At 32.9% G+C, this 13,849-nt stretch overlaps 1 protein-coding gene across 6 annotated transcripts in view; it reads right to left on the reverse strand.

Moving 5' to 3' along the window:
* The window catches only part of Cdh20 (cadherin 20), a 211,317-nt gene that overhangs the window by 18,795 nt on the left and 178,673 nt on the right, over positions 1 to 13,849 (reverse strand). For all 6 annotated transcript variants that reach the window (XM_063231535.1, XM_063231532.1, XM_063231533.1 and 3 more), the window contains 3 exons: positions 12,707 to 12,894; positions 5,592 to 5,845; positions 268 to 404 (listed from right to left, as the gene is read on the reverse strand). In XM_063231535.1, coding sequence (XP_063087605.1) covers positions 268 to 404; positions 5,592 to 5,845; positions 12,707 to 12,894 — 579 coding nt within the window. The remainder of the gene's footprint in view (positions 1 to 267; positions 405 to 5,591; positions 5,846 to 12,706; positions 12,895 to 13,849) is intronic.

Consider the following 13,849-nt stretch of genomic DNA (forward strand, 5'->3'; position numbering starts at 1 on the left):
TTGTTATTTTTGTTTTTACTTGTTCCTGTCAATATACTATCTATATAATATGCATTAAAAAGTATTTTTATTGAATGATTTACTTATTTGCATAAATCTTAATTTCATTTTCTTAATGTGTTTTTTAGAAGTTCTATAAACTTCCACTTTCTACTTTCTTTCTTCTTTCTACTTTCTTTCTATAAACTTCCACTTTTTAATTTCTACTTTCCACTTTATCTTACTTAATTTGTCACTGTATAGAGGTCAATTTATTATTCTACTTACTCATTTCCATAGCAAGGATAGTGATATTATGCCAAGAAAATTCTTCCCGGTCTAGGGGACGTGCAGTCATTAGGGCACCTGTTGTTATGTCAACATAGAAAAATCTTCCAGGGTCACTGCTTCTGTCAATGGAGTATCTGCAAAGACATAGATATACATATGTTTTATATATATATTTATTAGATTTGTATACTAATTGCCAGGTAGATCCTTATGCTGTGGAACTATATTCCTGGCCCTACATTTGGACAGTCATACACCAACATACTATATGAGAGAGCTGCATACATATTATGTAAATAAAATGACTGGCTTTGAAGTATGAATACTTGGAAATCTGTGGTTTCATCGTATTTAAAATCAAAACCCAAGCCAAAAAAAGTACTGCTTCAATTTTCTCATTGAAAAATGGAAGTAAACAGTATGTCAAGAACCTTAGGGCAACTTTAGGCTATTGAAGAATCAATTTATATTTACTTAAAGCTTAAAATTTCCCCAATAATTTTGGACACCCTGAATATCTACATTACATTTGTTCAAAATTCAAATGAATCCTTAAATGCTACTCTGTAGCTGGATAAAGAGAAAAGTTACCATTAATGCTCATAATTAGTCTCATGTGTTGGGAAGGCAACCATTGAACCAATCCCTTTGTGAGCATGCTAATAATTCATCTCTTGAAAAATATAATAATATAATACATATATAATATATATAATATATTAATTGTGTTTACTAGCTGAATTGTGTTTACTAGCTGAGTCCTTATCTACAGAATAATTTTAGCAGGACAGACCAGGTCTGTGTGGGTTGTTTATTGTACATAAACATTAAGTTTATGCATTTATGAAGCTACAGCCTCCTAGAAAATATCAAATAAACTGTGTAATTAGTAGCATATAATAAACAAGATGTTCCATAACAAAAATGGCTTTTTCTGTTAAGAGATGATCTCATTTTCACATACAATCTGGACCAATATACATCTTTATGCAAGAAAACATTATTTGTTGGTACCTGTGCCTGAGAGTTTCAGGCATTTCCATGGAAGATTACTTAACTCATTTTGCTGTTGTCTTGATCCCCTTCCCATTGAGAAATGATACTTCCTAGGATCTATTTTTAATTTTGCTTTTTATATGTAATTTGTGTTTCTTATATATGAGAAAATGTGATATTTCAGCTTATGTGTCAGATTTATTTTATTATGATTTCAAGGTGTATCCATTTTTGTACAAATGGCTCAAGTTTATGCTGAAGCATTTTTTTTAAACTGAATGTTAATGGGTTGTAAAGTCAGTTTGGTAGGTGTTACAGTTAAAGATAGACACTGTCTTCAAAGGCTTTACGCACTCGTAGGCAAGGCTTTTGGAAGTTAATTGAATTATGGGGACAATATAGCTGACTTGCTCTTGGGAAGTGAGATCTGGGTGGGTAGAGGCAGGTCTTCGGTGGTATGACCTGAAAGAGTCATACTCATCTCACTTCCTGGCTTCTTGCTTCTGTCTCTGCTTTCTAGCCATTATGACATGAACAGATTTTTCTCTGCTGTGCTCCTTTGATCTACTGCCTCTGCCTTGGAACCTATGTTTTCCACCATGGAATCTAACTGTAAGACAAAGTAAAACTCGGATGTTGGATATTGTATCTCAGTGACGAGAAAGTGACTGTGACAGTAGGTTATGGCCAGTATTAAAAGAAAATTAAATAGAATAAACTATACACATGCCAGAAAATCATTTGCAATAAGAATAAACATTAATGTGAAAGTTTTTAGTATTCAGTTATAGAGTATATATATATATATATATATATATATATATATATATATACACAGTTGGTAAAATGTTTTATTTTGAATATATATAGAAGCAAATCAGGAGGATAAGTGTTTAGAAAATTAGGAATTTAAGAAGTAGCAAGGAATTTTGAATCATTGCAGTTATGACTCTCTAATAGGAAATTTAAAGAAGTGAATTAATGCCTGTCTGTGACTGACTTTCACGAACATTTATCATATGCCATGACATCATAATATACAGAATTGGACTATATGGAATTCTCTAAGGAAGCAGAACTTCTACAAGGTAAGTCATGATATCAAATACTTGACATTTTAGTAACATGCCTACAAATACATTTAAAAGGTATTGAAGCCTAATATTTTTATTTGGTTTTAAAATTTACTAGCTATTTTAAGGATTGAATTTTCTTTTAGAAAAAAAAATACTAGTTTGTTTTTGACAGTCTTTGTCTTACAGTTCTTCACACATGAGTAAAGCCCATCATTTGATCCATGGAGCCATAACCCTGATGGCAGTTCTCCAAGCTGTAGGCCTAATGCCAAGAGACAGCCTATGAGGAACCAGCTTTCTAAACTTCAACATACAGGACTATAGTAAATGTCACAGATGGTATTGGAGATGAAGTGATAGAAATAAATAAATGACAGCACCCCTGATCACACTGCCTAGTTGACACAGCAAGAGTTTGCCTCAGGAAGTCATCCTCATCAATTGGATTTCCTCTCCCCCTTCCCAAATCAGGCCTGATTGAGGGAATAATGGCCTTTATTTCTCTGAATGGGGCTTTGGAACAATTTCTAGGAGGCAGGAAAACAAGTTAAAGGTGTAGCTACAGATGGAAAGTTAAAAAATTGGGAACACTATTGAATTTGGAGGTAGTTTTCCTTTCTCTAATTATAATATTCTTACCTAGTATGAGCAGAATAGGCATAACACACATGTAGAACCTGCCCTAAGCAAACTGGAGCTGGCACTTGCTGGGTTCTCTGCCTGTTTGCTTGGGTGAGGACATACTCTGAATTTGGATGAATGTGGAAGATGGTGTCAGAAGCAGGCTTTCTAAATCCACATGCACTAGGATGGTACAGGAGACAAGCTGTTTCCTACCAGTGGAAGCCTTTTTCAGGTGCCAGATTATTCAGTGCATTCTGATTGCTAGAGAGTCCTTGAGTATTTATTAAAAATGCAAGAGATTTTAAGCACTGTATTTTTAAAAATATACATTTTACTATATGTGGAGACATTATTTTGGGGCTCAGCAGTTAATGATGACCAGCTTATATGGCTGAAAAATCATCCACTTTCTAGAAAAAGGGGCTATAAAATTCCTAATAATCTTTAAAAAATTTTAAGTGGCTTTTCATTTTAGACAGTATGTTAATTTTTGTGATTTTAATGTAAATCTCCATTTTGATAACAAAAATGAAGAAGAGGAATTAATATATAATATGTAACATATATACAATATTTTAAAATTAATTTTTAAAAACTGAGGATTTAGCTTAGTGGAATAAGTGCCTGCCTGGCAAATGTGAGATTGTGAGTTTGATCCCTGATACCAAAACAAACAAACAAACAAAACCAAAAACCAAAATCAACCAAACCAACCAAAAAATCAAAACCCAAAAACTCACTAATTTTTAAAATAAAAAGGCAGTAACAGCTGGGATCTCCTTTCTTGGACTCCTTCTTTGTCAACTGACAAATTCTCTGGTCTATCATATGAAGCAACATTTTCTGTTAGCTAAACAGGTTCTTTCCTTTTGTCTACCCCACTTTGGCCCATTCTAGTAGTGGATCTGGAGTATCTGTTTAAGTTACAGATATTTCTCGACATATTCTGGACACATACTCTAGGGCTGTGTCTGTGTGTGTGCACATGAACATGTGTGTATGCATGCTTGAGCGTTGCCTGACCATTCTTCTTTGCTTGTTTCTAATTCAGTAATGTGAATGCTGTCAGTAGTGCTTAGTCACAAAAGGGTCCAGAGTCAAAATGTAGAAAATAGATGTGGGAGTGTCACCAGATACTCTATTTTGGAAATAGAAGCTGATTTTTTCAGTTTGTGTTTATTTTGTCCCCCATAAAGTTTTATTCTTTAAAGTTTTCAGATGGTATTTTCTTTGATATGAATGGATTAATATAGATTAGAGTATAATTATGATCAGAAAGTGTATACTTTTGGTTTCTGAAAATACAAATTTACAATAGAATTCTTTCTTTTCAATGTGGTTTTCTGAGGATAATATGGTTTCACTTCTCACTAAGTTTCACATTTGAGAAACTTAAGATTGAAGGCCATTTTTATAAAGTTATGATTCATAATAGATTAGTTGTTTCCATAAAAATTAAAATAATTAAAAAAAATCTTTTCAATGCCTGACATGTAAAATGTTTGCTTGTTGATTAGAAGGAGCAAATCCGCCCTATTATAGTCATTCTCTGGAGAAAACCATTCTTATTATACAGCAAAAGTACATTTTCATTAAATACAAAACAGCACCGGGTAAGGCAAGTAGCCAACTGACAGAAAAAGCATTTGATAAATTGAAGTGTGTTTAAAATGTGTTTTCTGTACTAACGCCCCAGATTCATTTTACTGTGTGGCTTTCAACAGTTAATGTGACAGATGGCCTCAAACAGCCTTGAATCCTTTTGTGTCAAGCTTCAGAGGCTTGGCAGTTGCTTTGGAAGGTTGAGGCGTCAACCTGTCCACCAGCTGTTTATACTTTGGCTGCAGAAATGATGGGCTATGGCTATAGTTGAAAGAGCAGTTCTCTCTTGAGGGGAGAGCATGTTGGTTGGTTGTTAATTTCAAAACATACTTTAGAGAGACAGATACGTGAGATTGCAATATAGAGCCCTTTCTGGCCAATGTCATTGGCATCAAACCAATGACATTAGTAAGTCTCTTTTTGTAGTGTATAAAATGTATAAGATGTATATTAGGAAAAGGAAAAAATGTCAAAGTTTCATAAATGGTAAAGAATGTTCAATGGTTACCTTTATATTTAACTAAAAGTTAATGGTTTTTAACATTTTGACATTTGTATGTCTAACTATGATTTATTTAAGTTGGTGTTTCTGCACCGGGGATGATTTTATACCATCTCTTCAGGACATTTGGCAATATCTGGGATATTTTAGGTTGTTAAAGAAAGTACTATTGACATTTAGTGGGCAAAGGCCAGACATAGGATTATACATCATTCATTGTACAAGATAACCTTCCACAACAACACAGAATTATATAGCCCCAAATGTCAATGTGCCCATGTTTGAGAATGAAGGAGTGTGCATGTATGTATATTTATACCAAGTGAAAGTGAGTTATTGATATAAAGACCACTTCATTTCTAAATAAGATGAGGCCATGATTATTTAAATAGAAAAAAATTCAGAGAGCTTCCAGAGATGGTGCATAAAGGAAGATGTGAAGGAAAAAGTGCTAGAAAATGACATAAACGAAGGGGAAAGGAAAATTCCAGGATATAGGAAAAGGTGAAATCTGGAAAAACCTGATTGAGTTGTTGGTCACATCTGGATCCTTAGCAGAAACAATCTGTATAGTTGTTCCAATTGCCACATCCTCAGGCACCTCCACAAAATAAAAGTCAGGTTCAAACACAGGGGGCTCATCTACGTCCTCCACACTTATGTGCACTGTTGTTGTGTCCTGAAATGGGCCCAGGTTCAGAAAACGCATCTCTAGATGAGGATTAGCTCCTTCCACCTTTAATGTGTAGGTTTTTTTGCTTTCAAAACTCAAAGGCTGAAAAATAACAACAGGAAAATTGATTAGCCACTAGCATATATGGACTGATCCACAAGACTTTAATTTATTGTGGTAAATTCTGTGGCATGAAATATAATTTTTTGATTGTTCTCTTTTTTGATTTAACCTTTCCTTCAGAATGTTTTATTTTAAAAGAAATTAAAGCACTTTGGGCTGAAAGTAAACATTTTTTTTTTTTTGGTACCAGAAATAAAACTCCCGACCTGGTGCTTGCCAGGCAGGTGCTTATGCCACTGAGCTAAATTCCTGGCCCTTAAATGTTATTTTTGAAAAAAAATCAGTTTATTTTTAAAAATACTGACAAAATGCTTATGTGTTTAAGCAATAATGCTCTAAACAAATCAGTAGTAAAATGATCATTGAAAGTCCTATAAAATAGTTATAGTAGACAGCAAAGCAGTTACTAAAGCATCAAAGTCATATGTGAACATATTGATGACTTACATTTTTCCAGCTATTCACTTGTGCTTTTTTCATGAAATATGCTGAGTGTCAGTATACTGTGTGTGCCCATTTAAGCAACTGCTTTCATCTTGAGCAACAAACGTCAGTACTAGTTGCTTTAAATAAACGTTATTTTCACATTGAAAAAGTTGTTTGTGTTTGTTTATTTCGTTGCCATTGGAACCTCTTGTTCAGCATTTGTATATTGCCAAACATTGTGCTGCATGTTTCTTGGGTCTTCAACCATTTCCATTTAAACTAAGACCCTAATTTGCTCCAGCAGTTTCCTTAGTTGTTGGTCACAACACAAAGTTTTCTCATTGGAAACTTGCCACTCACATTACGGTATAGAGAAGGACGAGTTTTATCAGTTTATCAGTTTATTTTTACTTACTCCATAAATGTGCATACTTTTCTTTCCTGGTAAATTATATTCTTTTAAAACTCATTCTTTATGTATAGGTAACCTAAAGTGGACCCTGTCATTTACTTTAATTTTGGACTAGGCAAACTTTGTTTCCCCCTTAATTTTAAGTCATTTTTCTAACTTAGTGTGAATTCTATACTTTTTAAAAATTAAGCCATAATTTACATATATGAACATTTTTTTTAGTGTAAACTTCTGCAGATTTTGACAAATTCAGCCATGAGTCTTCCATGATCATGAAGATATAAAACTGTTCTATAACCCTGGGAACATCCACTCATACACTTTTATGATTAGTCTCTTCATGCATGTACAGTCCCTGGCAAGCACTGATTCATTGATATTCTGTCCCTGTTGTGAAAGTGTCATGTACATAGAATTATCCAGTATGTCATATTTTGAGTCTGGTTTCTTTCACTTCACATAATATAGAGATTCATCCATGTTGTATGCATAAGTACTTTACTCCTTTTTATTGTAGTGTTCCATTGTATGTGTACAAAAGTTGATTTCTCCAGTTTCCACTAGAAGTGCATTTGAGTTGCTTTCAATTTCTAACAATCATTAATAAAATCATTATAAACATTCTGTGCGAGTATAAATTTTTCACTTAGGTAAATTCATAAGAGTAGGATTGAAGGATTATATGGTAAGAATATATATTTTTAATTTATAAGAAATTTCCAAACTAAATTTCAAAGACAGTGTCATTTTACATCATCACTAGGAATTTACGAGAGTTCTAGTTTCTATGTATCTTCCTTACTGATTTAAAAAAAATTAGTTGTCATACTGTGTATGAAGTGATATTTCACTATGGTTTGGTTTACTATTCTCTAATGCTTAATGATATGTCTTTAAGTATTTGCTTGAAGAGTTCTTTAAATTGAGTCCTGTGTCATACATTCAATTTGCAAATACTTTACCCCAATTTGTGAGTTGTCTTGTTTTTTCATGCAGGAGATTGAACTTGGAGCCTTTGCACTGAGCTACATCCCAGCCCTAATCACTGTTTTTATTATTCCATGTTTGCAGTACATAATGTTTATATTCCTTGCCTAGAGTCAGTATATGTACATAACACCTATTAACTCTTTTTTTCATCCTTTTCTTTCCCCTTACTTATCTCTTTATCCCATTCCCTGTTGAGAAAGACCTATGTCTCTACTTCCTGTTATCTTTTATTTTGCTTTTTGTTTATAATTTGGGCATAAGAAAAACTATGCAATATTCAGGTGTGTCCATCTAATTTATTTCACTTAAAATTATGGTCGCTAGGTATAACCATATTGCCAGCCATTTAAAAAAACTTTTTAAAATTTCGAGATAAGGTTATTAAGTTATTAAGTTGTTAATTTGTATAAGCGAGACTTGAAGTAATCCTCCTGCCTCGACCCTCTAGAGTACTGGGATAACAGGCATTTACCACCAGGCATGTATTTTCATTCTCTTCACAAGAAAAAACTTTTTAATTTTGAAGTCTTAGCAGTTAAAACCATTTTTTTTTTGTAGACTGGGATTCTGGTATCATATTGAAGACATCTTTGCCTAATAAGAGTTACAAACATTTTCTGTTACATTTTTTTTTGTTGAAGTTTTATGTTGCTTCTTACATTTAGTTGTGTGATCGATTTTGAGTTTATTATTTAATTTTTGGAGTCATAATGAAGATTGTTTCTTTTTTTTTTTTTTTACATGTGGTACACCGCTGTTGTATCACCATCTGTTGAAGAGACTAGAGTGTTTAATTACTGTTGTTTTTTTAAATGTCACTTGTGATTTTTAAAAAACTATTTAAGATTATTGTTTCTCTTACTTTCATTTTTAAAATTGAAAATACTGCCTCAGTGCTTTTAGCTTTAAATTGACTAAGCTTGTTACAAGTTTAGTATTTTCTCTCTTGAATAGTTTTTGTTACTATTTTTATAACATCAAATAGTTGTTTATGTCTGTGTTTGTAATGGTAAATCAAAGAATAATAACATAAGTTCAAACTTTTAAGAAATTTTCTGGAATCAATGCATGTAAAATGAAGTTATCATATCCTTGAAAATGGGAGTATGAAAATTATTGCACAAAATAGTAATGTAGCTTTATAAGTTAAGTTAATGAAAAAAATTATTTCTTCCTTGATTCTCCTAGTATTTTATTATTATTATTATTATTATTTATTCCATTACTGCTCTTCTTGTTTTGTTATACAGATTTTTTTTTTTTTTTTGTATTTTGGTTCCTTCCCTAGATGTAAGGGCAATGACAATGACTTAGATTTTTATTACTAGAAAGGCCTATAGCTGAAAATGAAGCACCCTTTCCTAAAGTGAATAACACAAAATACTTCTCACTGTAAATTATTATGTACTATTTGAGTGGTGATATATACAGATACATGTGGCTTTTGTGTACCATATTTCACTTATTCTAAGATGCACATTTTAAAATATTTTGATGCTTTGGAAAGATCCTTTTGCAATTGAAGACAGCTTACAATTGCTGTAGGCTCATCAGAAGATGATGGGATGTAGTAGTTAGTGCTTGTAAACCTAATAAAAGCCATTCATATTGTTTTACTTCAGTTGAGGTTTGCATTTTGTTGGTAGTGCATGTGCTGAACTTTATTGTGTTGAAAATTCGGCATTGAAACAAAAAAGTTATTATGTAGGCACAGTGCCAGGGAAATGCCAAGAGGGAATAAATCTCATAATAGTGAAGTATATGTTTGTCTAACATAATTCTTAAATAAATTACAAATAAATAGATATCATTTAAATTGGTTTAACTTTTAAGTGGTACATAAAACAGTGATGAGAATTATAATTTATGACTTCTTAGAGAGGAAATACAGGCAGAAGACTTGCTGAATAATAGAAAATGACACATCTGCTACAGAATAAAGAACATTTTGAAAATTATGTATTTCAGGCATTTACGAGACTAAAATCAATTGCTGAATTATTTAAAAAGTAAAAAGACTCATGGTATTGGGTAGTAATCTTTGTGGTTTTATGAAAACCCAATTCTATCAATTCAACTTAATATTTTTGGAAAAAGTGTGGGCTTTTTAGACAAAAAATAGGTCTAAGAGAAATAAATCAAAAGCAAAACTTTGTTTCAATTTTATATGACATTAATGACAAAATGGGAAGATGGGTGTGTATCAGATATCTGAGTGAATGTTGTTGCAGAGGTATAGATTGAGCAGTCAGTAGTCTCTACAGTATGTACTATATAAGACTTGACCAACTCTTTAACTTATTGGCCTTTTTATTCCATTTTCTAAATGCTCATAAGTTCTGAAAAGATATCAAAATTACTTTAGAAAAGTGATACATTTTGATTAAATATGGATATAATTTTAGTAATAATAATAGGAGACAGTGGTATGTCTTGAGGTTTAATCTTTTTCCCAGTCAAGGAGCTACAGAAAGAAATACTTTGAAGTTCCTCAGATTATAATAATATATTTTTAAAAATGAATGGCTTGTAATTAAGAGCGAAACAGTAATGCAATAATGTAACATGAATTAGTGTTATTATTTGGGATTGTTATAGGTGTCATTAAATAAATAAATAGTATCACAAAAGCACTTTCTGATTGCTTCATTTTTAATAGAATTTTTACATCCAAGAAACAATAATTATTCAAAACTTGGAGCATTTATATTTACTAGTCATGATTAACAATGTACTGGTGTTTGCTTAGGCATGCCACCTAGTAGGGACAGTTCTTAGCCCTATGTGATACAACAAATTAGTATTATAGTAAGCTTTCATTGTGGTATCCTCAAAGAATGGGAATAAAGTAAGAAATCAGGATATTTTAATTTCATCCAGATTTATTAGATGATTCACAAGTCAGTCTTAACATTGTATAATTTTTGTGATGGCTATAAAGATTTTTGGTAGGTGGAATTCTGAATACACCCATTTCCTTCTCTGTATTTGATTGTACCTTAAATAATGGCAGAGGAAACCCATGCACATAACTCTTTTTCTGTTCTAAAGTAGTGCTAATTCAGGTCTATGAAACAACACAGACTAGTTATTATAAATATACCTTATGCCACATTTTATAATTGTCTTGTTGATTTTGTCAGTATCATCAATAACCTGTATATTCCTAGGGTCTCAGGTTAATTTCTAATATTCTTTTATCTTTAGCCATATTTGTTACTGGTGATCACTCCCTTCTCTGAGAAATGCTTCCTTTTGCATTTATTATGCCACAGTCCCTTGATTTCCCTCGCTCTTCTGATCTTTCTGCAGTTTTCTTGGTTTTGTTTGTTCTTCTCATTTCTGTATATAGGATGCATTAGGCCTCATTTTTCTGTATTTGGTCCCTGGAAATCTCATTCCACTTTATTTGCTTGAAATGCTGTGTATATCCTTATGACTCTTAAATTTATATTTCTAACCCAGAATTCTGTGCCAGACTCCTGACTCCTGTAATCAAAACCACTACACATTTCTGTTCGAGTATATAACCAGCACTAACAATGTAGTATGTCTAGAGCAGAATCCCGATACTTGTGATCCTCAGCTCCTGCCATCTGCATTCTACTTGTAGACTTTTAATGGCAGCTACATTCTTTTTGTTCAGGAGATTCTTCTCTTTCATATTCTCATCCAGTCTGTTAAGGAATCCAGTTGTCTAGGGGATTTAGCTCAGTGGTGTAAGCACCTGCCTTGCAAGTGAGCAGTCCTGAATTCGATCCCTGGTACAAAAAAAACATCCAGTTGTCTTTTTAAAATGCGCATGCACACACACACACACACACACACTTTTCTACTTCTCACACCTACATTCCCACTACCCTGGCCCAAGCCACCATCATCTCTTGCCTAGATTATTATAATATCCATGCAGATATTCTCCTTATTCTTAACCTTGTCCCCTAACATTTTTTTAATCTCTACATAGCTTAGAGAGTAATTTTTTCACATATTTGTTAAAATCACTCAGTCATTTCTTTCTTTACTCAGAGTAAAAGCTGAAGTACTTATAGTTAGCCTATATGAGTTTAACAGTCCTGTATCCTTGTTACTTTTCTGACTTTATCTCCTAAATGTTTTTCCTTCTTCAGCCTTATAAATCCTTTTTCTGTTTTTGAAGCACACCACACATGAGCACACTTCAAGACCTTCGCACTTCTGTCCTTCTGTTTGGACCACTTTGTTCAATAATTCCATGTGCATTCTGTTCTCTCTGTGGTAGCCATGGACAGTTGCACTAAAAATCATGTAGATGGAACTTTTCACAGTGGTATGTTGTTATCCCACTCAACTCTGCTGTGACTCTTCTTACTTTAGATCTTTGACTAAATGTCACTTCTGTGAAAGACTAGTCCCAATCACCAATTAAAATTTGAAGTCATCTTCACCGTTCTTATTTTATTTTAGCCTTCCTTCTGTAGCAGTTATTTTCCAGCAAAATTTATCTTTGTGGGCTTTATACTACTGAAAGAAGTGATAAGTTCAGAAAACTTAGTACTCATCATGAGACAAAAAGACTTTCAAGTGGTAACAATCACTCACTATCTTGTTTCATAAAACTCTTTCAAGTTTAATTTGCACTTATGGATCTTCAGGAAGCAATTAAAATCCCTGCATGTTATTTATTAATTCATAAAAAATGTTATACCTTGCTTTGTTATTATTTATGATATACTATGTAAACATGTGTGATTCAAATATTTATTAAATCATTAACGTGATTAGACAACTAAGTTATAATAGTTTAAGTGGCTAAGTAGGAGAAATGGCATAGTTATAATGTTTTTATTATGACCCATTACCCTGTCTGTAAAATAGTAGCATACTAATGTGTATAGCATAAGGAGCAAGAGGTATTTTTTTTTAAATAATAGGAAAGAGTTTTTATCAGAGCATTTAAATAAATACAAATTCATAGTACAACCCTTATATATCTAAAATATCCATGAAAATGATTTGGAAAGATGAGTTACCTTTTTCACAGTTATGATGCCAACTTGGAAATTGGGATCTGTGTTAATGTCAAAGGTATCTGCACCATCTCCATCCACAATAGTATATTTCATCTCTGCATTGATTCCTTCATCTAAGTCCTTGGCAAACACCCTCCCCACTGTGGAGCTAACTGGAGCTGATTCCAACACACTCATCTGATAATGTTCTGTGAAAAAAAGCAGAAATATATGTTCTTCATAATTTGTCACTACCTTGTTATTATCACATCGTATCAGCATGATGGGCAAAACACTTTTCTTGGTTCAAAATTACTTCCTGGAATTTTACAGGTGAAAGCTGAGTTTCAGAGAGGCTGAGCAAACAGTCTTACAGGTCATAGTGGGTATTCAATAAGAAGTCAGCTTGACTAAAATCCTGAAAGTAGGACAAAGTAGAAGCAAAACTACTTCTCATCCCAGTGATTCTACCTTATGAGTGATGGGAAGTACCTTGCTTTCCAAACTTTTGGTACTTCCCATGAATGGAAGTATTTCCTCAAATGTTAGTTCCTTCAGAGTAAAGAGAAAACATTGTGATTACAAAATACATATTTATTCTGTTTGCATTTGAAATACCACATTTGCCTTCATGGCCTGATCAGTGTGCTGATTATTTGTCTTTAGGGTCACCTGCCTAGGGCTGATGGAGAACAGTTGTATGTAGAAGAAGAAGAGGCACAGAGAAGAATAGGCACAAACACCACCAACTCTATCTGTGGTCCATCAGTGTGACCTTGCAGTTGAGACCTCTGGCTATTTCTTCATAGATGTACCTCTGATGCTATGTGTTCTCCTAGTCCAGTACAAAATACCAAAAATGTTCCCATATATATATATGAAGCACAAGAGTTGGTAATACTGCCCTTTTTGACTTGCTATTCTAATTCTCAAAGTTAGTTCATTTTCATAAAGTTATGTCTTTGCTAACTTATTTGTTCTGGTGTTAGTTTTTTGATGTTCTTCATTTTGTCAAATGTACATGAAGTAACAAAAATTGTATAATCACATTTTCAGTATATATGTGGTCTCTTTTAATCTACTATGCATTGTAAACTGTTGGGAAACCTGAAACATAATGGCTTAATTTTACAAAGATTCGGGGATGTTGAGAGCACCTGGGAA

Source organism: Cavia porcellus, unplaced genomic scaffold, assembly GCF_034190915.1.
Source record: "Cavia porcellus strain 051 isolate PalLab524CR breed Dunkin Hartley unplaced genomic scaffold, mCavPor4.1 scaffold_20, whole genome shotgun sequence".
Classification (NCBI taxonomy): domain Eukaryota; kingdom Metazoa; phylum Chordata; class Mammalia; order Rodentia; family Caviidae; genus Cavia; species Cavia porcellus.